The following is a 25648-nucleotide window of genomic DNA, read 5'->3' as shown; positions in this document are numbered from 1 at the left end:
GGGAAGGATTGACTATATTCAATTGTTTTGTGTTTGCCTACCCTACAAAAGCCTGGGGGCTCCTTTCCCCTAATTCAGGACTGGCAGCACGGGGGCGGGGAAGTGGGGGTGGGGAAGGGGTGGGAAGGCAGTGGTTTCCGCGAGCACGATGTTACTGAGTGAGTCGCTGAATGGGGAGCGCTGCTGTCCCCAAGCCGATTGGTACTTCTCCTCAGGAAGAAACGCTGAGAAGTGGGAGTGCCTGGGGAGGGAGGCAGGCGGTCCCTACCACAGGCGCGGAGCACTGCCTTTCCGCCCCTCCGCCTGCTTTCCTAGCCTGGGCTCTTAGGAGTGGTTGAAGCTGCGGAGCGCTTCTGGAGCCTGTGAATGAACCCTCCTCCTCTCCCTCCTCCTTCTCCTTGCTGAGTCTCCTCCTCGGCGCTGACGGTACAGTGATATAATGATGATGGGTGTCACAACCCGCATTTGAACTTGCAGGCGAGCTGCCCCGAGCCTTTCTGGGGAAGAACTCCAGGAGCGCGGGCGCAACAGCCGCGAACATTAGGTGCTGTGGACAGGCGCTGGGACCGGGATTTGCGGCCAGCCCCGCATCCTCCCTCATCCTTCAGCAACGTCCCGCACCCTCCACACCCTTCCCCAGGCCACCACGCTTCCTATGTGACTCTCACGGGCAACGCCGAGTTCATTTGCACAGCGCTGCGGTGAATTTTTTACCCAAACTGCAAAAAAACCGCCTTTCAAGGTAATCACGTTTCTTTTGTTCCCCCTTTAAAAGAAACTTATAGGAGGGAGAAAAAAAAAAAAAAAAGCCTTCAGCTCAGAAAAAGGAGGTACATTGCAGTTGGTAGAAGGATTTAATTAAGGCAAAGAAAAGTAGCTGTAACGTAAAGTTAAGGAAATATTTGCACTTAAAAATTCAGGTAACTTTCAAAGGGATTTTTGGAGACAGAAATACAGAGGGACCTTGGTGCCGAAAAGATCCAGACAAAAGAAACCCCGGGTGGGGTGGAGGTAGTAGGACTAACGGAACTGGGGGAAGGGTTTTGTAGAGAAATTCTGGAAAAGTCGTGGTATCTCGAGCTGGAAGGAGGGGAGGGACCCTTGGCACCTTGGTTTTGTCTTTGTTGTTAACCAGCTTGAGGCAAAAGTTTGAATGGGGGCTCCCGAGACTTGCCCACGTACAAGTCCCTGAAGCCACCTTGGTGCAGACCACCTGGTTTCCTGGTCCCTAGTGTGTGGTCAGTGCCTGCCGTTCCTGGAAAGCCACTTCTGGGCAGCTCCTGACAGTGCAACCTTATGCCTTAGCAGCCCGGGACCTGCGCGGACGTGACCCCCTCAGCCGCAGGCATTATGGGAGGGGGGCTGACCCGGGAGGTCCGGGGTCCAGGGTTGAGTCTCTTTGACGACTTGGGGGATGTCACAGTTCTCTCCCGAAGACCCTGTGTTCTTTTGTCCTGCGCGTGGTGCTCCGGGGCCAGCAGGGAAGGGGAAGGAGATGGAGATGGGGGTGGGGTTCTTGGAGCACCGCGGGGATCTTGGAGGCTCCTGGGCGGGAAAGCTTGCTCTGAACCGGCAGGTATAGGCAAGAATTTTTTCTCACTCTCAGGAGAGAAATGGGAGTTGTCGCTCCCGTCTCAATAAGCAAACCAGCGCCCAGGGCTCTCTCTAGACAAAGGTGGCGCGGGGTCCCAAATCAGGGGCCTCTGGTTCCAGCCTTGTCTCCTGGATTACAGCAGTTCTCGGTTCCCTTCCATATCCCCACCCCCTCCCAGTAAAGTTGAGCAACTTTACTGGCGGGTGGAATGGCTGCGGAGTGAGTGTGTCGGAAGTCCCAGGGGACGCCCTCGGCTGCGGGGTCCCATAGCCCTGCGGAGGCGTGGGTGCTGCAGAGAGACTTCCTTGAGGCGAGCAGACCAGGGGCAATCTGTTGTCCCAGCTCGCTGGGTCATCGGGCGTGGAGTGGTCAGAGTGTTAGGCTATGGGGAGCAGGGTAGGAAAATAGTGTCATAGCCTAAACTATTTGCTCTCAGGTCCAGCTGCGTCTCGGCAAGTCCTGCGGGTCCCTGGGAAATTCTGAGGGAGGGGGAAGTCTAACGCGCGCCTGAAAAGCTGTACCACCGGGCGCACACCCACAGCAGAAAGACCATCTCGTGGCTCGTTCCCTTCTCATCTTTGTGTCTCGCTTTCTGTCTCCATCTTCTTTAACTGCCTTCCTCTCTCCCAGCCTGTGCTCGATCTCACTCCTGCGTCCCCTCCCCCACGGCTGACAAATGAATGGCTAGTGTGAAATCTCAGCCTTCTCTGTCCGAGGAGGCAGGCAGGGAGGGCGGAGCTAGGAAGGCGGTGCGCTCCCTCGGATCTGCCCCCAGCTCAGTGTTTCGGACTTGCAAAACCCAGATGTCTAGGAATGGGGAGTTTTTGGCGGATGTGGGCGCCCCCTGATGGAGAAGTCTAGCACAAGTGGAGAAGGGGCGCTCCCCAAAGCAAGAGAACCCGGCCGACTTCACAATCTTATGTTCAAGGATAGAAGGCACTCGCTTTCCTTTCGTAATTTTCCACTTCAGAATCCGCGTCGTAAATCTAGGGGTTTCGAAGAGCTGAAAGAAGAGACTTTTGTCTTTCGAGGTGCACAGGAGCCTTTTCCAGAGTTTGCTGGGCTGCACGCAGCGCTCTGAGTCCAGTCTGCCGCTTAGACTAACACAACGCCAAGGACAGATCTAGGGTTAGGGGTTCTTGACGCACAATCTTGGGAATCTTCAAGAAAGATAATACAGAATACCTACTTTTACAAATTTTAGCGAGGTCCATGACCACTTGAAACCAATGCTAAGGCCCCGCCCCAGGATATTGCAAAAGGAGGACCCATAATCTTAATCTTAAATTCTTCAACTTCAGGACGCACGTTACACATGGAAATTGAGAATTCGGGAGCCTGGAGGAAAAAGAAAGGAAAGGAAGGGGAGGGGAAGGAAATGGGACAATTAAGAGAAGGAGGAAAAGAAAGGAATGGACATGGGGTAGATGAACGCAAACTCCCGGGAACCGAAAGAACTCCTTTTAAGATTTTTGACCAAATTTCGCTTTTTCACGCTCACAAAGGATAACAAATGCATCTGGAGAGGCGTGCTGAGATGGAAGGGTGAGAAGGAACTTAATGAGCAGAGGGGGTCCAGCTCCACCTACAGGAGCTGGGGCTGGGCTGTGGGCAGCCTTCACTTACTCGGCCCGCGAGGGGGAGGAACCGCGCCAGACACTCCCCTCAGCACCGGGTTTTGCCAGCCGCCACGTGGGCTGGAGCTTCAGCTCTGGGCCCGAGACGGGTGTGACTTCCTGGGCTCGGAGACAGCTGCACAGCCGCACCGGCAGTCAATTCAGCCTGATTACCCTGGTTACAGCGGCCAATGGGGGCGGGGCGAAGCTGGACCCGGGCAGGACAGAGGAAGGCGGGGCCCTGGTCTAGCAGAGTGCAGGGAGGCAGCGCACCCAGCGCTCCCGGCCGGCTGAGCGTCTGCAGCTGGAGCAAACCCAACTTCTATTCAAATGGCGCTAAACTTTTATTAAAAGACTATTTAAGTTTTTTTTTTTTCTCCTTTTCGTCTTGCTTCTTAGGAGTGTTAGGAAAAATGCAGAGTGGCTTTTTTTTTTTTTTATATGCATCCAGGAAGAGGTAAAGATGTACTCCAAGCCAACTCTTTTTATTTTTATTTTGGCACAAAAATGAGACGAGAGGAGCTTATCATGTACTCTATTATATTAGTTTTTAAATACATTCGAGTCTGTCTAAAGAACACTTTTAGTCAATTACAAGATTAATCACGTTCCAGACTGTCAAAGGACAAACAGAATTGCTTGGGGGCAAGCATTAAAGGGTTGTGGGTGTAACTGAGGTCCTTGTGCATCAATCAGGAGCCTTAGAGTGGGTCAGGACCACGTATGAGTTCAGAACAAATGACTGAAGTAGAGACTTAGGAGAAAGTGGCGTAGACTAGATGCTGCTAAAGTTGCATTTTAAATTTGCCTAATTCTTCTATTTTGGAAAAACTGTTTAAATGGTTTCTCCTATCACCTTAAATTCTGTAACGAATTGATCCACTTTCCTTTTGTTTCCTTCTAAAAACTGTAACCTAAGTTGTTTTAGGTGCTGCTTGGCAATTGTACAAAGCCTGTTGTGAAAATAATCATATAAATTCCTAAAACAAAATATTATGAAATTAATATAATAGGAAAGCAGGAAGGCACCATGGAAGCCACAATTAGTTTTCTGAGGTAGAATCCATTTCCAGTTTGGGGAATAAGTAACTTTGAAACCTGAGAACAGAGTGTATCAAAGAGGTATTAAAGAGTCCAGCTTTTAGTTCTAATCTTTAAGAAAGGAATATTTTATAATTGTATATACCTGTTCCCAGTGTTCCAATAGAATCCAAAGGATTGAGCCATTACTTCCTCCAACAGGAAGTCTCCAGTCCTTAATCTTGTGGGTGGTGGAAAAGGGATAAGATATAAGACAATGACTTAGGATTTATGTAAGAGTTCAAAGTTTCATTTTTCTTGATAGATTAAAACAATTTAAATTCTTCCTAGATTAAACTAATTGCTTTTAAAAATGAAGTTTGAAAAGAAACTTCTTAGGTTTATGTGTCTACAGATGAAGATTTCCTGTTTGTCTGTCTTTCTTTCTCCTATATGCAAATTGAAGGGTGATATCTCTGATATTCCAAGATATCTGTATGTACATACTAGTGAATTTTGTTTGGAAAGGATCTAAATAGCTAACTCAAAGCTGAATATAATTGATGTTAAAGATACAACCATTGTTCTTTCTTTTCTTACATTATTATGGTTAAGTACTCTGTAGTTAATGATTGATCACTAATTGAACATCAGAACCTGAGAGCACAAAGATCAACTTAGTCTGTCTCCCATAGTCTTATAACTAAGCTTTACTTTCCTCCTGGAGTTTAAACATTTTTGTTGACTTTATTCATGGATAAACATCAATAGACAGTGTATTTTAATGGGACATTTCTCTGTGAAGGAGTAGAAACTCTCAAGACACATGGTTCTTTTGAGGAAACAATGAATGGCTATAGTAGGTTATTTTTTCACCACCCACCTAAAGAAATCTGTTAGGACAGACAAACACTCATTGTTGGGGGTTATTTGCTCAGGTTTGAGAAAATATGCTAATTGTTGCATAGGTTTGTGCTTTACCAGAAAACACAAAGCCTGTACTCTCTCTGATTTGGAATCAGAACAAGGGAGAGTAAAGGCAAATGTCTTGGCCAAGCTCCATTTGGATTAGTGAATTTTTGCCAGTTTCCTCTTGTAACCCAGACTTAGTAAATTGTATACATTAAAATATACATGTATATATGTATAAAATGTACAAACATATGTGTATATGCAGTGTTTTCAGACCCTGCTAAGTTCTTATCACTGAATGTGCCTCTGGTTGTCTTTCAATGGTCAGAACAAAGGATCTTTGTTTAATACATTTGCCTGTTATGTTTCCTAATATAAAAGATACAAATGTAGATCTACATTTAAATTTATTTCTATACTTATTATATATAGTAGACATCCTACTTCATTTTTCTAAGATTTTTAAGAACATTTTATGTCTATAAAATGAAATTACATATTTTATAATAAACACATATAACATTTAATAAATTATATATTTTTCACTATTATATTACTGATTTGATATTACCTGAGGTACAGCAGGGTAAACAGTAGCCTTGAAATCATAAAGTTTGAGTTTGACCCTCCAGTTAGGAAAAGCAAGTAAAGACAGAACTTCTGGATCTTTAATGTCACAATTGATTAAATTAATATGCAGTCATAAGGATCAAAAAAGTAAATACCTATGAAGGGGCTTTGAAAAGTAAAAAAGCTATACAAATTTGGGATGATAATATATTGTGCCCATGGAATTCATATTGATCTAATCCTGTAACCTTAATAATAACAGCATATCCAAGTCAGGTGTTTTTATTAAACAAAATGATGCAGAGAAGGACATACTGTCTAAACATTTTTCAGTTTTATTAATCAGAAATAAAAGTTCAGAAATAGACTCAAATGGCACAGTCATTCAGTGAAAAAGAAGAATTATTCAATAAATGATTTGGGGACAAGTGGTCAACTTAAAATAAATCAATATCTATTTATCATTCTAAAATATTTTAAAGATAAATATGAAATGTAAGGAATGATTTTTTTTAAAAGAAGTTACTAGAAAACTGATTAGAGGAAGACATGGGATTTTAAAAAAATAAACCAGGAGGAGAAAGACCTGTCCTAAGCAAAACATAAACCCAGAAGCCAAACCAGAAAATATGATAAGTCTGATTCAATAATAATTAAGTTATCTACACAAACATAGCACTTTTGGAGGCAATCTGCAACACATGTAAGACAAAGGGCTAATAACTTCAAATATAGCCAGAAAGCTTAGGAATAATTAAAATAAAGGAATCTATATTTTTTAAATGGTCAAAAGTTATATACAGGTAGTGTCAAAGAGAAGTAGAAATGTTTTTAATAATATGAAAATATGTACAGCCTCATTTATAATTAGAATAATAAGTACCAATGTTCTGCTGTACCATTTTTTTTTTCATCAGTCTGCACAGTAAAGAAAAAAGGGTTTGAGAAACAAGTGTGTTGTCCAGGTTGTAGAGAAACTGAGTCTCATCAGATATTGTGGGAGTGCAAATACGTTTATCTTCTCTAAAATAGTTCGGCAATCAACTTTTATGATTTACCATCAAGTTTTTTTAAACACATATATCCTCTGACCTAACAATTCTACTGCTACATAGTATCATATAGATATTGGTACTAATGTCCCCAAGAAGAATGTATAAAGATATACTTTGCAGCATTGTTTATTTTTCTTTTCTTGAGCCACATCCCTGGCCTTTTATTTTTATTTTTATTTTGAGACAGGATCTTGGTAAATTGCTTAGGGCCTCACTAAGTTGTTGAGGATGGCCTTAGACTTGCAGTCGTCTTGCTTCAGCCTCCTGAGTCGCTGGGATTATAGGTGTGCACCACCATGTCCACCTACAACATTTTTCTTCTTTTATTTTTTTTTAGTTGTAATGGACACAAAAACTTTATTTATTTATTTATTTATATGTGGTGCTGAGGATTGAACCCAGCACCTCACACGTGCCAGGCAAGGGCTGTACTACTGAGTCACCACCCCAAGCCTGCAGCACTGTTTTTAATAGCAAAAATTTGGAAACATCTTAAAGGTTCCTTATAGAGAACTGGTTAAATAAAAGTTGTTACTATATCCATTTATGAAAATAACAGAAAAGAAATGAAAGTAATAGAAAAATAGAATGTGGTGACTTGGAGCAAGAAAGTAAAGCACAGAACTGTTTATATTGTATGCATCTAATTATGTAAAAATGGATATATATTCACCCTTTTGACAAATATTTACTGAAAATCTTAGGCACTATGGACACAGGAGTGAACAAAACATCAAAGACTGCTTTCTTGGAATTTCTGTTATGATAATTAGAGAAAGGTAATTCTCAAACACATAAGTAAAATGATAACATGTGCTATAATGAAAATAGAACACATGAAAGGTGGAGTAATAAAGGAAGCAGTTGTCAGACAGAGAACAGTGCAGGACAGAGGGACAACAACACAAAAAAGCTTAGCCAAGCCCAGGTTCAGGAATTGAGTCTCTAGTGTATGCACTATAATCACTACTGTGACACAAATTCATGAAACTTCATGTCTAAACCACCAGATGTCTCTCTGAATTACAGCAGTTCTTCTCATGAGAAGAAGAGAGGAGTGATATGAAAAGCAATGCTCACTGCATCCACTTTGTGACCAAGGTACCCTAGACAATTGGTTGTCTAGGGTAACTGAGTAGCAGAATTGCAGACAAAACCTCTGTGTCTGCGTCCTGAAGTCACCCCTTGCTCAGTTGGACTTCTCTAAAATCAAGGGAGAATACTAAATATCTGTTTAATAGAGAGGCTTGGCTCTCTCTGAGGCAGCCTATTCCTGGCATGACCCTCCTCTCTGCAGACAGTTCTCATGGACAGGAGTCCTGTTGACCTTGTCATTTTGTCTCCCAGGCAACGGAACAGTTTCAGTCATCTGTACCTTAATTGTTTGATGGCTCTTTTCTCTTCTCATTGACATTACTGAAGTAGAAGGCTAAATATAGGCACTGGTTCTTATATCTTCCAGGTCTTTCCATGCACACAGACTTGTTATCACTAACAAACAGTGCTTACAAGACAGACACGGAAGGGCAGAAGAATGGAAATGAAGGTTGGAGTGGTGCTAAAAACAGAGAGAGTCTTTGAGAGTTTTCCACTTAAAAAGATCAAATGCAGAAGACAAACAGTATATTTTAATAATCAAGGACACAAGCATAGCCTTAAGAAAATTAGAGAACTAAAACACAAACTCTGGGGAAGAAGCAATGGGAATGTGACTCTGTGGCAGTAAAAGCACTCTGACAAATTTACTAAACAGATAAATGATCATCCTTTAATTTGAGCTTTGCAAATGCCGGTGGCTACACGGACCCTAGAGTAGAAATGTTAAAGAGGCTCAGTAGGGCAGTGATGACCTCAAGCACAGGGAGGGACTCAAGGGGAGAACTGCTGCAAAATTATTGCTGATGATTGGCCACTAGGAACACAGACCTAGCAATACAACATCTTTTGCTTATTCACAAAAAGAGATCAGGACCTAGCCTAAAGACAGGAAAACACTAAGTTTTTTCTTTCTTTTTTTCTCTCTATTTTGGGGTGTGCGTGTGCACACCTGTGTGAAAGTGTGTGTTACTGGGGATTGAAAACAGGGGCACTCTGTCACTAAGCTAACCCTTTGTTTTGAGGCAGGGTCTTGCTAAATTGCCAGACTGACCTTGAACTTGGGGTCTTCCTGCCTCAGTCCCCTGCATTGCTGGGATTAAAGGCAGGTGCTACAACACTGGGCTCTCCCCTGTATATTTAATGCACTGGCTTCCCTCCTCTAGTCTCAGGGGCGGTCCTAGGGCAAGTAATGAGTATACTTGTTTTACTTGTATAGTTGAAGGACCACCCCCAACTTCAAAAAATAAAGATGCTTTTATAAGTATTGAGTATGGCCCAAAGAGTTAGAATTTTGAGTATCTTTTTTTGGGTAGGAAAGATACAGAAGACCATCCTTGAATCAGGCTCACAAGTTTCTCCGTTGGTTTTGTTATGAGATTTGACACTGTAGATATTGACGAATACCAGATATGAGGTGATGGTAAATATTCAACTGGACTGATACAAATTTATTTCAAGTATTAATTAGCCCTATAAGAGATTATTAATTCATAAGGAATTATTGGCACCAAAACAAAGGGTCAGCTTAGTGATAGAGTGCCCCTGTCCTGCAAAGTTATTCGTCCTGAAAAAGAAATGGAACTATTGGTCATGGTCAACCAACCTTCTTTAAGGATCTGCTCTGAAGGCTTTGTGGAAATATTGTAAAATTAGAAGTTTGAATAAGATATTATTCCTGAAGCCTACTGGTCTACAGAGGAGATAAAACATATTTGTAGACAATGATTCAAAGTACATAGCAACAAGTTGCAAGGTAATTTATTATAAGCACAAAATTGTACATTGCTATTGTATGTGACAACCTAGGTTATAATCTAGAGCTTTAAATAGTTTTAATTATTAGTGATATTAGGACAGAATTTGAACACTTGTAGAAACCCTGAATTAGAAATTTTTAAAAAATTCTCTAGTTTTAGGTGGGCACAATATCTTTATTTTTATTTATATGTGGTGCTGAGGATCGAACCCTGTGCTTCCAGCAGCCAGGCGAGCACTCTACCACTGAGCCACAATCCCAGCCCCCCTGAATTTGTAATTTTAATAATAAATATTGAGTATTGAATCCACTGTGTTACTGAGCAAATATTTTATGGGATTACTTTATCAATTCTTATAATCACTTCATTAATAAGTACTAATGTTCACTCTTGAATTACTGTAGAAAATTATGCTTATAAATACAGTCATTTACATCAAATCTGATAGTGGATGCAGGACTTGAATTCGGTGCTGTTTCATAGTGGAATCGAAATTTTAAATTATGCTTATAAAAGTTTCCTGGACAAAAGGAAAAAGGAAAAAGGGAGAACAAGTTTTCTTGTAGGCAAGTAGGAAATTATTAATTTATAAGTATACTGAAAAAAGTTTCTTATCTGGATTAATTAATACTCATGAAATACATTGTATTTAGTAGCATTTTATGATACAACCTAAACTTTCATGTTGGCTGTGAAATTGACATCTTTATTATTATTTTTTTTTTCTGAAATGTAATGTCTTCGAGACGCAAGTAAAATATAAACTTGTAAGCCATATCAGCTTACTGAGATGTCTTAGAGGAAATCCAAGTGTAGAAAATATGGCATTGCTCAGTTAGGATTTAACAAAGTCTATTAGTATATCCCAGTGATTATATGATAAATAACAAACTCAGTAATCAAGGTGAATTTAGGATTATTAACTGTATGTTTCTTTACTGTGAATTATCAATTGATCTACAGATGGAAAATCTGAGATTTGTAGTGTAATTTGGTTTAAAAAATGTGCCTCAGGTCATAGTTAGAATTATAGAAATTTACAATTACATTTTAGAAAGGTTCTAACTCTTATTTCAAGATACACAAAATAAAGCCAGATGTAGAATAATATTCAGAAAAAATACATAGCTGTCATAAATTATGAAGTTGAATTGGAGCACAAATTGGACTTGGAGTCTTAGAACATTTACTTCTTTTCAATCTAGGTTTCTTAGATCATAATTTAGTTGTTTTCTAAGGAAGGTCAAGGAAGTTATTTAGGGCATCAACTCAAATATGTGTCAGTATGTCTTTAGCTACAAATTACAAAAACCCTGATTTTATTTAAACTTCACTGGATATGTTAGTCAACTTTCCATTACTGTAGCAAATACCTGAGATAATCACCTTGTAAAGAGAAAAGACTTTTGACTCACATTACTGGAGCCTTCAATCCTTGATTAGTTGGCCCTTTTGGTTTTAGTCCTGTGGTATGGCAGTACATGATGGCGGGAGCATGTGGCAGAGCCAAACTGCTCACCTCATGGCCAGGGGAAGAAAGAGACAGAAAGGACCAGGGTCTCATGATCCCCTTTTGTGGCATGCCCCCAATGACTTAAAGATCTACTACCAGGCCCTTCCTTTAAGCCATCTGTCCCTCCCAATGACACCAAGCTGGGTCTAAGCTTTATCACAAGGCTTTGAGGGACACTTAAAATCCAAATTATAGCAGAGGGTTTAAACATAAAGAATTTATTAGCTCATATACAAGGAATTCAAAGGTATGGGCCACTTGAGGTCTAACACTTGAGGACTCATTGAAGCCTTGTCTTTCCTGGTTCTTTCTCAGCTTCATTCTGAGAGGCTATCACCTAGACTCAGGTGTGCGAGACAGCTACAACAGTTTAAGGAGAAATGTTCTTTCATGACAATGTCAGTGAAGAAAAGTGGCCATCTCTTCCTTTTTTTTTTCTCTTCTTAAGATGAATATATCTTTCCCTGGAGTTCCCCACCCCACCCAGAGGCAGGGAATTCCTTATATTTAATCAGCCAAAATTCAACCATGTATCATTACAAAACCAAACACTGGAAAAGGAAATGAGGCCACTTATAATCTACTTAGGATATCAGAAACATCTTCTTGGAATGGGGTTTGACTTAGGCTTCTCGGAAGTACATGGCTTTACTTAGGGGGAGACACTAGATTGGAGCTGGAGTTTTGTTAGAAAAAAGAAAGAAGAATGCCTTTAAGGAAACATTCTTGGCTTCCTTGGTGGTTACTGCTCGCCTCATGGGGACTGGGAAGCAAAACAATTAGGAAAGAGAGGGGAGTCCCAGAGTCTCCTGCCAGGGTCATGCCATTGACATAAGACCTCGCACTAAGTCCTCCTCTTAAAGGTTTCTTTCAACTTCCAATTGTTCCAAACTGAGGAGCAAGCTTTTTACATGTGGGACTTTAGGAGATATTTAAGATCCAAACTATAGCAGTCCCCAACACTGGTTCTTATCCTCCTCATAATTATAGTTTCATAGAAATCCAAGCTGGGAGGACACCATTTTAAGATCCATATATTGTCAAACATCTTCCTTAAAGTTACACAGTAAGTCAGAGCAGTTTCCTGGCTCTCTATGCAGGGTGTTTTCTTTCAATATTTGCTCTTGAGACTTTCAAAAAGTAGGGTTTGCTTTAAAACTGAGGGCAATCATTGTCCACTTGTGTAATCCATAGCTCCTTATATTTGTTTTTTGGTTTAACCAGCTAGAAACTCAGTGGGGTCCGTGCTCTAAAACATGCACTGAAGTCTTTACTCTGTGTTTTGATATCATGTGCCTTAATCACCAATAGATTCCTTCTCACCTTACGTTCATCTTACTTTCAACATTTCTGCTCCATTTTTTCACCTTCCTCATCTTTTCTTGTTCTATGATCAACTTCCTGTTTCTAAATCGACTCTGTGGTTGCTTTTCCCTCTTTGTGCCAGGTCCTAGCTGATAGTTACTTAGGCTGTGGTCTCTCTTGTTCTTCCTACAGCCTACTCAGTTGTGACTGTTATTCATATTCACACTGTTATATATCCCTGAATTGGGTTATGGGATTATTTTGGTAACTACTGTCTTGGGTGACATTCAACTTAATAATCAGAGTATTGAGATAACTTTTCCTATTACAAGTTTCCTCCTGTTTTCACAATCCAAGAGGAGCTACTTCTTTTACTCTTATTACATACAATGAACAAATAACATGTGATTTATGGCCTGCCATGAGTCTGAATGCTTGCAATTTACTTTTTGTTTCTCTCATGTCTAGGACAAGATGTTGATAAATATAAAAAGCATCTTATGGATGTGCTCAACTTTAATAGTAACCCATGCAATACACAAAGGTGAGTAGTGAAAATTTCTTTATTACTAACTAAAGTAAAAATTTAAATACCAGTGGGTGGAATGACAGTATGGAATCACTAGAATAAGTATTTCTTTTTTTTTGTAAAAAAATTATAATCTATTTAGTGCTCAAAACTTTTGGTTAAAATTGTATTAGGCTGTAAACAGTGATTTTAAATAAATCAAAATGAAATAATGAACAGGTTGCTAACTACCCAGATTCCTCTTGAACTGTGTAAAAAGTCTCATATGGCATTGGACATATTTTGAAATTCTAACTTCTTCAGAACTGCTTCTCAAAGACTTTTCTATACGAGAAAAACAAACAAACAAACAAAAAGATTACCTGGAGTTGTGGTGCACACCTGTAGTCCTAGCTACTGGAGAAGCACAGACAGGAGGATCCCTAGTTTGAGGCCAATCAGGGAAAAGATTAAAAAAGGCTGGGGGCGCTGGGGTTGTGGCTCATCAGTAGAGCACTGACCTAGCACATGCAAGTCCCTGAGTTTGATCCTCAGCACCACATAAAAAAAATAAATAAAATAAAGTGTCCAACTACAACTAAAAAATAAATATTTAAAAAAAAAATAAAAGCTGGGAGTGTGGTTCAGTGATAGAGAACCCCTGGGTTAAATCCCCATAATACATACACACACACACACACACACACACCAGATTTTTAAAAACTTAAGAGGCTAGAGTTTGAAAAAAGTCAAGAAGATAAAGAGAAATTTGACAGCAATGATTTGTCCCTACCTTCCCCCTTTCATTTCTTTTTAAAAGGGTAACTGGGCAAGTGCATATGCACTGTTTTTCTTAGCTTAAAATTCTATATCCACATGGTTAGGGGTCCATGATCCCAAGTTCATTATTTAAAGGACATACCAAAGAATTTGAAGAAAAGACTTTCCTGCACTTCACTGACCTTCTGTCTCTGTACACTGCATACCTAACTTCCATTTCCTCTTCATGCTCCTTGCTTCAGACTTTGTAAACTAATTTGCACATGCACATACTTTTATCTTTCCTAGTTTTTCACATGTAATTCCTTTTGCTTGCTACTCCTCCTGTTTTCCACAGCTCTGCTTTAATTCATTCTTCGTACTCAAGGTTTGAGTGTTACTCCCTCTATCATCCATGCATCCATCCCTGTGTCCATCCATTGATTCTCTCACCCACCCACTCACTCATTTATTTACCTATGTGCAATATCTTTTAAATACTTTTAGTTTGGAAATATTATTCTGGGTGTCTGGGGATATACCAGCAGAGAAATAATACATTGTCCTAACTTCTATTAAGCTTAATCCCCTAGGAAACAGGCATTAAGAAAATAAACTATATAAGTTTTTTTTAGCTTTTTGTGATTGATGAAAATAGATCATAGAGAAAGATCATAGAGAAAGGTTTGGGTTGGGGAGAGTATTCTTTTTGAGAAAGTATCATTAAAGCTGAAATGAGAATGTTAAGGAGTAGCCAGCCATCAATATCTGGCCCTAAGTTAGGAAGATATGTAATGTGTTTAAACAACAGAAAGGTTACTGAAGTTGGAAAACAGTGATTAAGAGGAAGGTAGGGAATATAGACAGAAATAAACAGAGGACTAGCTCCTATAAATAATAACATCTAGACTAGAATTCCCTATGAATCAGGAACTGCTTTAAGTGCTTAATACTAATTCATTGAAACATTTATTATGAATGTATGATATACAGAAAACCAAGGGCTAAGTAACTTGCTCAAAGCCCCATATCCATTGAGTAGCTGAGCAAGGGGAAGAACCAAGGCCGTCTCAGCAGTGCATGTCCTTCTCCACTGTTAGGCTTTGTATATAGGGCATTGCAAGGTCTAGAGAAGATGTGATTTTATTCCAAGAGCAATGAGTCTCTGAAGAGTGTCTTTATCCATGAAGACATGAGTTCATAAATGTTTTTAAAATTTCATTTTTGCTGCTTCATGAATATTTGGCTAAAAAAGAGCAAGAGTGGCAGCAGGAAAATTATTTAGGGGGTTATTTTGGTAGCTGGTACATGAAATAGGGTAGCTTGTGTCGGGTGGTAGCCAACACCAATGGAAAGATGTGATTTGGGTGGGTAAAGAGGTAAAGTGATGCTAAGTTGGACTCAGACCCACCAATAGAAGATGGAGTCTGGTGAGGGAGGAGAAGAATCTAGAATGCGCTGAATCCTGGCATTATTTCCCTTCTTTCCCTTTCCTGTTTTTCTGTCCCCCTTTCAGGCCAACATATAAGCCTTCCTCCACCTATGTGTTTCCTTTGTACCCTGTGATATCAAACTATCACAACACATGCCACTCTGTTATTATAAGCTGTTTGAAGTAGACTATAAGCTACAAAAGGGCTGTCATTTATCTTCTAGCAGAGGACCTGCTGCACTACCAGCACTGAAACATTTTATGTGTTGACTGAGTGAGTGAGGGAATGAATGAATGAATGCTACAATGAAGGGCTCAGGCAATGAACTATCAGAGTCTAGGTTCCCCCATCTGTTAACAGTCCAAGAGTTCAAGAGCTGTCCTTTTAAAAGGCTTCAGGAAATGAAGGCGAAGGGTAACAGAGAGGAAAGGGCAACAGCATCCACTGAAGAGAGAGGGTGTATAGCAAGGGGTCTGGAAAGGAATGGCCAGTAATGGAGGGGAAACTATAGAGGAAGTAGTAGGCAAACATCTCACCACTTAAGTTTAGACTTACAGAAAGAACTGACACAATTAAAAACAAAATAAAACAACATTCAATGTAGCTCTTTCATAGTATTAAAAATAGTAATAATCAACAATATTGAGTGATTTGTACATATCAGGCCCTGTACTTTGTAAACACATGATCACTATTGGGATGAAATTATTTTGAGGCTGTCTTCAGGAAATTTAATTTCTTCTTCTGAGAGGCAAAACATTAAAAACTACAAGATATACAATATTACAGCAGTAATTTATTGAGTTGATACAAGCATGTTCTTTTGTCCTAAGGTTTTCTCTGTTTATTTCTCAGGCACTTAAGAGGTCTGGGGCAAACATTAATGAGCACCTTGTCTACTGGTTATTAGCTTTATTTTAACACACAAAGAGCTCTTTGCCATAGCAATATATATCATATTAGATTATAAATTGTAGTGATCATTGATTATCTAGCATTGACCTAGTTATGGTAATATTTCTGTAATAATAAGAAATGGAGACATGTGCACAGTCAAGAGCAAATGAGTGAGCTAGAACATAATGATGTTTATTGAGAGTGATAAATTTCCATAGTCTCTACCTGACATTTATTTGGCCAAGGTCTCTCTGTGTGTAGTTGATCGAATTGTGCAGATGGAATTTACATAATCCTTACTCTGCAGAATCTACTGACAGAATGAGGGGTAATTGATAATTCATTACTTAGAGCTTTCTCTCTTACTGTACTCATTCAGGCCACAAACCATCTGGTGTGGTGGGAACAGTGAAAGTTTTTGTTAAGATTCATTTTTATTTCTTGCATTGTCAGTTTCAGACAAATCCCTGAAGATTGCACATTAAAAAAAAAAAAAAAGATTGCATAGCCTATACACAGTGCATGCAGAACTACTAAATTTGCTTCTTAAAATATTTAGATTTCATAAGCTTAGGTCTTGTGACCAGTGAATTAAGACCCAAGATTTAATACACAAAATATTTGACCACACTGCTTTTTGTTAATTTTATCATTAAGATTGGGTTCTACATGACTATGTGTTTATATCTGACCAAAGCTTTTAATTTTCTTATGTCTATAAACATCCTATCTAAGCTGGATAGACTGGCTGATTCTCATGTCTCCCCTATGCACCAAAGTTGTGAAAAGAATCATAATTTATTAATAAATACTAAGAAATTAGAAGTCAATTATCCAAGACTATTTTCTAAGGCCATAGATGAAAAAGAATTTCACAATTTATGCCATGATTAAAGTTCATGGTAAAGCTATTTATTTTTTCATTAAAAAGCAATATTTAATTAAAAACAGTATTTTATTTGTGGAAACTTACTATGTTTTATTTGAAGTGAATAATTGATTTTCAGGAAGAAAGATAAGTTTTCCTAGAACATCTGCTGAGTGTACATTAGGAGAATTTCAAGTTACAGAATTCTCACCCCTCCTCTTCTTAGAATCCTATTATTGACAAAAAATTAAAAAAAGATATCTTTGTTTTTCATCATCTTCCTAATTGGGTTCAAATTAAAGGAATATGAACCAGGTAGAAGTTACTCTTAGGATGTCTTCTGTGGACTTCATGGATTTGTTTAAAAGGTCATTAAAGGGATGCTGTACTTTGTTGAATGCTTTTTCCGCATCTATCGAGATGATCATATGGTTCTTATTTTTAAGTCTATTGATGTGGTGAATAACATTTATTGATTTCCGTATATTGAACCAGCCTTGCATCCCAGGGATGAATCCTACTTGATCATGGTGCACAATTTTTTTGATATGTTTTTGTATCTGATTCGCCAGAATTTTATTGAGGATTTTTGCATCTAGGTTCATTAGAGATATTGGTCTGTAGTTTTCTTTCTTTGAAGTGTCTTTGTCTGGTTTAGGTATCAGGGTGATGTTGGCCTCATAGAATGAATTTGGAAGTTCTCCCTCTTTTTCTGTTTCCTGAAGTAGCTTGAAAAGTATTGGTATTAGTTCTTCTTTAAAGGTTTTGTAAAACTCTGCTGTATACCCATCCGGTCCTGGGCTTTTCTTAGTTGGTAGTCTTTTTATGGTTTCTTCTATTTCCTCAATTGATATTGGTCTGTTTAGGTTGTCTATATCCTCCTGACTCAATCTGGGCAGATCATATGACTTAAGAAATTTATCTATGCCTTCACTATCTTCTAATTTATTGGAGTACAAGTACATGAAAAAATGCTCACCATCTCTAGCTGTCAGAGAAATGCAAATCAAAACCACCCTAAGATACCATCTCACTCCAGTAAGATTGGCAGCCATTATGAAGTCAAACAACAACAAGTGCTGGCGAGGATGTGGGGAAAAGGGTACACTTGTACATTGCTGGTGGGACTGCAGATTGGTGCAGCCAATTTGGAAAGCAGTATGGAGATTTCTTGGAAAGCTGGGAATGGAGCCACCATTTGACCCAGCTATTCCCCTTCTTGGTCTATTCCCTAAAGACCTAAAAAGAGCATGCTACAGGGACACTGCTACATCGATGTTCATAGCAGCACAATTCACAATAGCAAGACTGTGGAACCAACCTAGATGCCCTTCAATAGACGAATGGATAAAAAAAATGTGGCATTTATACACAATGGAGTATTACTCTGCATTAAAAAATGACAAAATCATAGAATTTGCAGGGAAATGGATGGCATTAGAGCAGATTATGCTAAGTGAAGCTAGCCAATCCCTAAAAAACAAATGCCAAATGTCTTCTTTGATATAAGGAGAGTAACTAAGATCAGAGTAGGGACGAAGAGCAGGAGAAGAAGATTAACATTAAACAGGGATGAGAGGTGGGAGGGAAAGGGAGAGAGAAGGGAAATTGCATGGAAATGGAAGGAGACCCTCAGGGTTATACAGTGGAGGGGGTAGAGAGAGAGGAGGGGAGGGGAGGGGAGAGGAGGGGAGGGGGGAGGGTGGAGGATGGGAAAGGCAGCGGAGCACAACAGACACTAGTATGGCAATATGTAAATCAATGGATGTGTAACTGATGTGATTCTGCAATCTGTGTATGGGGTGAATGTGGGAGTTCATAACCCACTTGAATCAAAGTGTGGAATATGATATGTCAAGAAATTTGTAATGTTTTGAACAACCAACAATAAAAAATTAAAAAAAAAAGGTCATTAAATTTCCAAAAGATTTTGGTTTGCATAATAAAAAGTATAGAAGTAGGGTGAGTTTGGATACAGAACAGTAACTAAAATGAAAACTTACATGATTTAATCTAGAGTCAGGGGAAGAACCCAATAAATACCCAAACTAAGTCTTCTCCATTAGGTATAAAGAGAGCTGTGTTCTGCCTCTGATCTGGTTTCAATCAGTTTGAAGCTTGTCACTTACTCTTAGTGGGTATCCTTAGTAAGGGATTGGAGCAGTTCTACTCTAAGGGTGAGCTTTATATCAGAAAATTTATTTTCTAAGCCAAGAAAATCATTAAAAATGGAACCTTGCTATTGCATTACAAAAGCAACATTTCACTTTTTTTTAATTGGTGCATTATAGTTGTACATAATGGTGGGATTGGTCGTAACATACTCATACATGCACACAATATAGCAATATAATTTGGCCAGTATCATTCCCCAGCATCATAGTAACATTTTAAAGAGTAACTTACTGTTGCTAATAGCACATTGTGTTTTATTTTTAAATGATCTTTTTAAGTGCTTTAAATCTTTTTGGAAAAGCTGCACATAGATTAATAAAATGATTTAAAAATGTGTGGTAGCAATGACCATTATAAATTTGAGATAGATTGGGAATTTTTATAAGAAGTATGCTAAATACAATAATGTATCATTTTAGATTTATTTGTAACATATAAAAGGTTTCATAGATCAATGCTTTTAAAGTGAAATTCTAATCACAAAAGAGACCAATTTTTTTGGAGGATATATTATCTACATAGTATCTTCCAGGAATTTTCAAAATGACTTATTCAGTTGGGAAACTGAATGTTCAGGGTTAACTGACAGCTGTATCACTTCTGATGTGCGTCCACACTGAGCTATGTGTCATGCATACCTTTGACCACAGTACTAGATACATATAATTTTGTTAATATGAAATAGATGAAAAAGAGTCTCATAATTTATGCCATGATTAAAGTTCATTATTTCTCTTCACCTGGAAGCTACTATTAGCTTGTTGAAGTGGGCATTGTTTGTGCGTCAAGGACCATTTCTATTATTACCCACACATTCTAACCTAATTAACAGAGGTTAGAAGATGGGAGGAGAGCAGGAAAGAGCAGAATGAATTCCCATAAGAGTGAAAGGACATTTCATTTTGCACAAAATGGTGTTAAATTGTAGTCAGTGTATTCTTTGTCATTAAAAGTTTAAAGACTTAAACAGAAAAATATTTTAGGAGGGTTAGGTGAACAGAGGCCAGCTTTCTCACAGGACATAATGAGAGGTCACTCAATCACTACAAAGTGATTGCAGCTGGATTTGCCATTGTAATGAAAGACTTTGGTTCAAATAGGGGACCAAAGAGAGCCCTTTAAATGTTAAATTCCCCTTTCTCCAGTCCTGTGAAGTGCTTTAGGAAAAAAAAAATCCTCACTTCCTCCTTTAATTTTCATTTCCTCTAAGGTATTGTGGCAGTTATCTTAAACATTTTTTTTTTTGTTGTTGTTGTTGTTTTCTGACCTCTGAACATAATTTTCACCTTTTAATGAGTTTTCCTAACAAGGGTCTAGTCTGTTTAGCCTTCAGGACAGATTCTAGGGACTCTGGTCCACCCTCTTCTTTCTTAATTGTTTGCTGAAATTTTTTCTTTCTTTCTCTCCCCAGCTTTTTTTCTTTTCCCTTCCCACCTCCCTTTCCCTTTTTTCCTTCCTTCTGTGGTGCTAGGGGTGGAACCCAGGGCCTCATACATGCTAGGGCCAACTCTAGCAATGAGCTACACACCCACAGCCTTATTGCTTGCTTCCCCCCCCTTATTTTATCACTTTTTTTTCATGATAAATGCTAATTTACAAATACTTTAAAATGACCTCTATATTTCAGTACATTAAAATGAACTTTATTAACCTCTGTCTTTGTTATAGAACATTATTGAAATTGTATGTATCTCCTTTATATAAAATCATCTAATTAGTTCACGTATTGAAGATGTAACCACTGTAAGGGATTCTTATCCCTTCATATATTTAATAGACTCCATTTGTGATTTTCAGGGCTGTTAATGTCATATTTTCTTTTTCCTTCAGTCAAAATGGAAAAGAGCCCACCTGTTAAGGGCTCTCTCTCTGGAAAAGTCAGCCTACCTTGTCATTTTTCAACCATGCCTACCTTACCACCCAATTATAACACCAGTGAATTTCTCCGAATCAAGTGGTCTAAGATTGAAGTGGACAAAAATGGAAAAGATTTAAAGGAGACTACTGTTCTTGTAGCCCAAAATGGGAATATCAAGCTTGGTCAGGGCTACAAAGGTAGAGTGTCTGTGCCTACCCATCCGGAGGCCGTGGGCGACGCCTCCCTCACCATGGTCAAACTGCGTGCTAGCGACGCGGGCCTCTACCGCTGCGATGTCATGTATGGAATTGAAGACACCCAAGACACAGTGTCTCTGGCTGTGGACGGTAAGGCTTACTGAATCATCCGAGGGTGTATAGCATGAAAACTGATTTGGAGGTGGTGTGAGCCGGTATGCAAAAACAAATGGTTGCTTTGTGTCTGGATAAATGGAAAATGCATCCATCAACACAGTAGTCCGGTTTTCAGAATAAACTGCTTTTCATTAAGAAGTCAAGGCAGGTGACTTGTGCAGCAACTTCACTGTTATGTAATATAGTATACTGGAAATAATGAATACCTCAAGACCTGGCACATAGTCAATTATCATCGCTTTGATGTTGAGACCTATCAATGATTACTTTACAAGTCTATAAAAGCTGATCTATATTTTATTTAACTATTTTTGTATTTGTATATGCACCTATACATATATTCACAAAATTTTTCTTTTTCTCATTTTCTTAGTGTGATCACTCAAATCCTTGAGTTTAATTTTGAGAAATATAAATTTTATCTTAACTTACATTGAAGAAATAAGATATTTAATAAGTACCATGGTACATATTGTGATGTCTTAAAAAGGCCAAGACTCAATAAATATTTGAATTGGATCAAAATAAGAAATCAGTGAAAATTTATTAAGGTTAATGCAGCAGTTGTTATCCAACGAGATATTTTAGTCTTACCTTCCTTCCAGTGAAGTTTATATGTCACTTGAATTTAAGTTAGGAGACAAAGCAAAGAAAAATTGCTCTAATTGGGCACACACATAATGGCATAGCTCTTGAAAGCAGACTGTTTGGCACGTTATTAAGCAAAATTCTAATACCTAGACATGACGGAACACATTTTCTTCCAACCCTCCATTTCCCTATAAAATATTTACCTTTCAGAAATATATACAAAGGATTTTACTAAAACTCTTTCTTGTTTAGCCAAAAGGAAATACTTCGAATTCCCAGATGCAAAAGACTAACTTACTGAGCATCCTTTAACGTTTCCGTTCTGTAAATGCATTTTTGTATCACCCAGCTACCCACTAGATATCCTTTGCTCTTCTAAACTTTCGATCATTTATTTTAGTTAACCTAAGTTTGTACCACTCTTCTTATATATGTGCATCTATCACTTTTTAATTTCCCCAAAGGGATTTAACTACTTCTTACAATTTTTCATCATTAAAGAATTAGCAATGGATTTGCCCCTTGCCCCTCTGAAACAATGAAAATCCTCCACTTAATCCCCTTAGCCCCATGGGGTCTTCAAATTATCCCAACAATTGCAGATACTTACATAGATCCATACTTACATAGACCCTGCCTTGGTTGAGAAGCCCCTCTTCTCCCCCTTTACCACCAATCTTCAGTACACGTGGAAGATTTTTAATTACCAAGAAGATTATTTGAAGCACTGATGACTATAAAACTAATTTAAAACCATTTAAATTCTTGCTTAGGCCTTACTGAGCATTTTAAGCTATCTCTCATACTTACCAGATTTTATCATACATGCTTCCTGACAATTTTAGAGAGGTCTATAAAGGTACAAATTGGCATTTGGTGATTTTTTTTTTTGAGTCATGAAAGATTAGATACAGGAAAATGAATATTAGAGCATGTACTTGGTGTCTATTCAAGTCTTTTTATATTGACATTGATCATAGGGGCTGATCTATGAGATGGCTAGTGTGTTCCACTGTAGGTACTTTATTGGCATACACTTTCCTGGAAGAGGGAGACCATCTAAGGACAGACATGTAGGAGAGTCTCACAGCTGGAAGTCAGGTTGTGGAAGAGGGACTGCTGTCAACCCCAGGAAATTGGTGGGAATAAGAGGAGGGTGGCTGATATCATGGAAACAATTCATTCCAAATAACAAAAAGTGGTTTTAAATGACATGACTCAATAAATTTCACTCATAACACCCAGTTGCCCCAATTTTCGTTTTCCTGTGACTTCCCTGGCATATTAATTTGATTCAATGTGATGTCTTTTAGAAATGAGTCATGGTATTTACTCCAGTTAAAAATGGAAATGCTCTTGTTGAATTGGCGAGAGAAGGCCCATAATCTCACCCCCTCAGTTGTTCTTTCCTCACCCCTTGGACAACTCTGTTTGCCTTGCAGCAAAACCACTGGTTTAGGCAAACCCAAAACTACAAAAATATAAAAAATGAAATTTGAGGCAAATACCAGGATGCCTTTCTTTGCTCAAAGGAGTCTGGAGAATTTTGTTTCAAGCCTTCTTTGAGATTACTTTACCTGTCATTGCAGAGACCCTAGGTACACTATTCATACAGTGCATATTTTACATGTTTGGGTAGCACATAATAACCCAGCTAATATTTTAAAATAATTTTCCTAGTTTGACCTTTAAATCAATCAAATAATGAAGGTAACATTAGATTCACTTCATGGGAGAGGAAATTAAGGCTTGGGGAGCTTGACTTGTAGATGAGTAGGGAGTACACTAGGGATTGGAATAAATTTTCTGATTCGTATATGGTCCAGTGTCCTTTCTACCTAGCATATTGTCTCTGAGAGTAAGGCTTCCTATGTTTTATGTTGGGAAAAAAGGACTCAGTGAACATTTTCAAGGAAAAGATGAATGTTTCAAGCCCTTCTTATGATTGGCCCTGGGTAAAAGGATGAAGTAGAGATGTTGATTTGTGTGATTGCATTAACTCTTTGAATCTTCCACAGAACCTACTAGAGTCCCAATTAGGACAAGTATCCACCACTTAGGATTTAGTGACAAGTCTCTTTCTTAAGTTGTTTACATGTTAACAACAACAACAACAACAACAAAAATTCCTGGCTAGGTAATGTTCTAGTGGAGCAGAATGTAACACCTGGATGAATGGCGTTCTTGGAACTCCTCAAGTCAATCTGATTTTACATAACTAAAATTAACACTTATCATAGCACATTATGGTGACTAGCTAATTTGATATATAACTCCATTGAGAAATTGTCCACAATAAAGTGGAAGATTTGGACATGCTTCTAATTGCTATTGTCTTGGCAGGGGTTGTGTTTCACTACAGGGCATCAACCAGCAGGTACACTCTGAATTTTGAAACTGCTCAGAAGGCTTGCTTGGACATTGGAGCAGTCATAGCAACCCCAGAGCAGCTCTTTGCTGCCTACGAAGATGGATTTGAGCAGTGTGACGCAGGCTGGCTGTCTGATCAGACTGTTAGGTGAGAAGTCTGGGGGCCAAGGGTTTTAACTCATTAATTGACAATGAGAAGAAAATGCCACTTACTAACACTTTATTCTTCTCTAGGTACCCCATCCGGACTCCTCGAGAAGGCTGTTATGGAGATATGATGGGGAAGGAAGGAGTCAGGACCTATGGATTCCGTTCTCCTCAGGAAACTTATGATGTATATTGTTACGTGGATCATCTGGATGGTAAGATTTTCAAGTTTCTGTAGCTTCATTTTAACTAAAAAAATTGAGAAAAGACCAGAAGCATGTTGGAAGAGGGCAAGTCTTCAGACTTGTTTGGATTTCACACAGCAGCACTTGGTTTAAATGACTATATGATTTTGTGGTAAAATAAGATCAAATTAAAGTAAAGAAGGAAGGAGGAGTGTGTAAATGATTTTGCAGGTTCAAAATGTCTTTTGCTAATGGCAGGTTTTCTTACAGTCATGCTGCTCTTGGGCTGCTTCCAATGCACTTTTAGAGCATTAAGAATAGAAACTGTAAGGGTGGTATCTATTTTAGCGAGGACTTCAGGTAAAACTCTGTGATGGCAAACCACTGGGCATCTGAGTACTGATAAACACTCAGAGCTCAACTAAACAACTCTGTAAATTAGCCCCAGAAGGGGTTTCAGTTTCCTGCCTGTTTACTGTGTTACACTGATGTTTAGAGCAATCATTTATTCATTCAACCAATCAACGTTTTAAAATATATGTATTTAAAAATACCTATTTGCTAGGTACTCAGCTGTTAGAATTGTGAAGCGATTTAAGATAAAGCCCTTGCTTGAAGATGCTTTGAGTCTGATTGATTTTGGCTCTTTTTACTTTTCCCTGAGTTAGAGGTTCTTAAAGACAAGTTTGATTGAATAGTGCTGACATTATCTAAGGGGTATCAGGTAGATTTATTATAAAAACACATGGAATAGAAGTTTTTATGACTCTGTGAATGGACTTAAAAGCACAAATAGTGCATTATGCAATACATAATAGTGGGGTTCATTTTGACATTTTCATATATGCATATAACATAGTTTTCTCCATTTTAGTCTCTAGTACTTCCTCTATCATGCACTGATAAATAAAAAATTAAAACATTTAAAAGCTCATATTGAGGTATTAAACTGAATGATAATTTCAATTTTGGCTGCATACACATAAAAAGTATGACCCCAACCATTTAAATGTGTAAAAGGGGAAGATTGGATTATATAATTT

General features: G+C 38.6%; 1 protein-coding gene across 2 annotated transcripts in view; it reads left to right on the top strand.

Annotated features, from left to right (window-relative positions):
- Nucleotides 1-456: 456 nt before the first annotated feature.
- The window catches only part of Vcan (versican), a 103987-nt gene continuing 78795 nt past the window's right edge, over nucleotides 457-25648 (top strand). For both annotated transcript variants that reach the window (XM_071612440.1, XM_027927644.3), the window contains exons 1-5: nucleotides 457-742; nucleotides 12909-12984; nucleotides 20911-21285; nucleotides 24247-24421; nucleotides 24508-24635. In XM_071612440.1, coding sequence (XP_071468541.1) covers nucleotides 12915-12984; nucleotides 20911-21285; nucleotides 24247-24421; nucleotides 24508-24635 — 748 coding nt within the window. In that variant the 5' untranslated portion in view covers nucleotides 457-742; nucleotides 12909-12914. The remainder of the gene's footprint in view (nucleotides 743-12908; nucleotides 12985-20910; nucleotides 21286-24246; nucleotides 24422-24507; nucleotides 24636-25648) is intronic.

The sequence above is a fragment of the Marmota flaviventris genome, chromosome 5, assembly GCF_047511675.1.
Source record: "Marmota flaviventris isolate mMarFla1 chromosome 5, mMarFla1.hap1, whole genome shotgun sequence".
In the NCBI taxonomy this organism is placed as follows: domain Eukaryota; kingdom Metazoa; phylum Chordata; class Mammalia; order Rodentia; family Sciuridae; genus Marmota; species Marmota flaviventris.
Note: the sequence above shows the minus strand (reverse complement) of the source record. Positions and strands in the feature narration are given on the sequence as shown.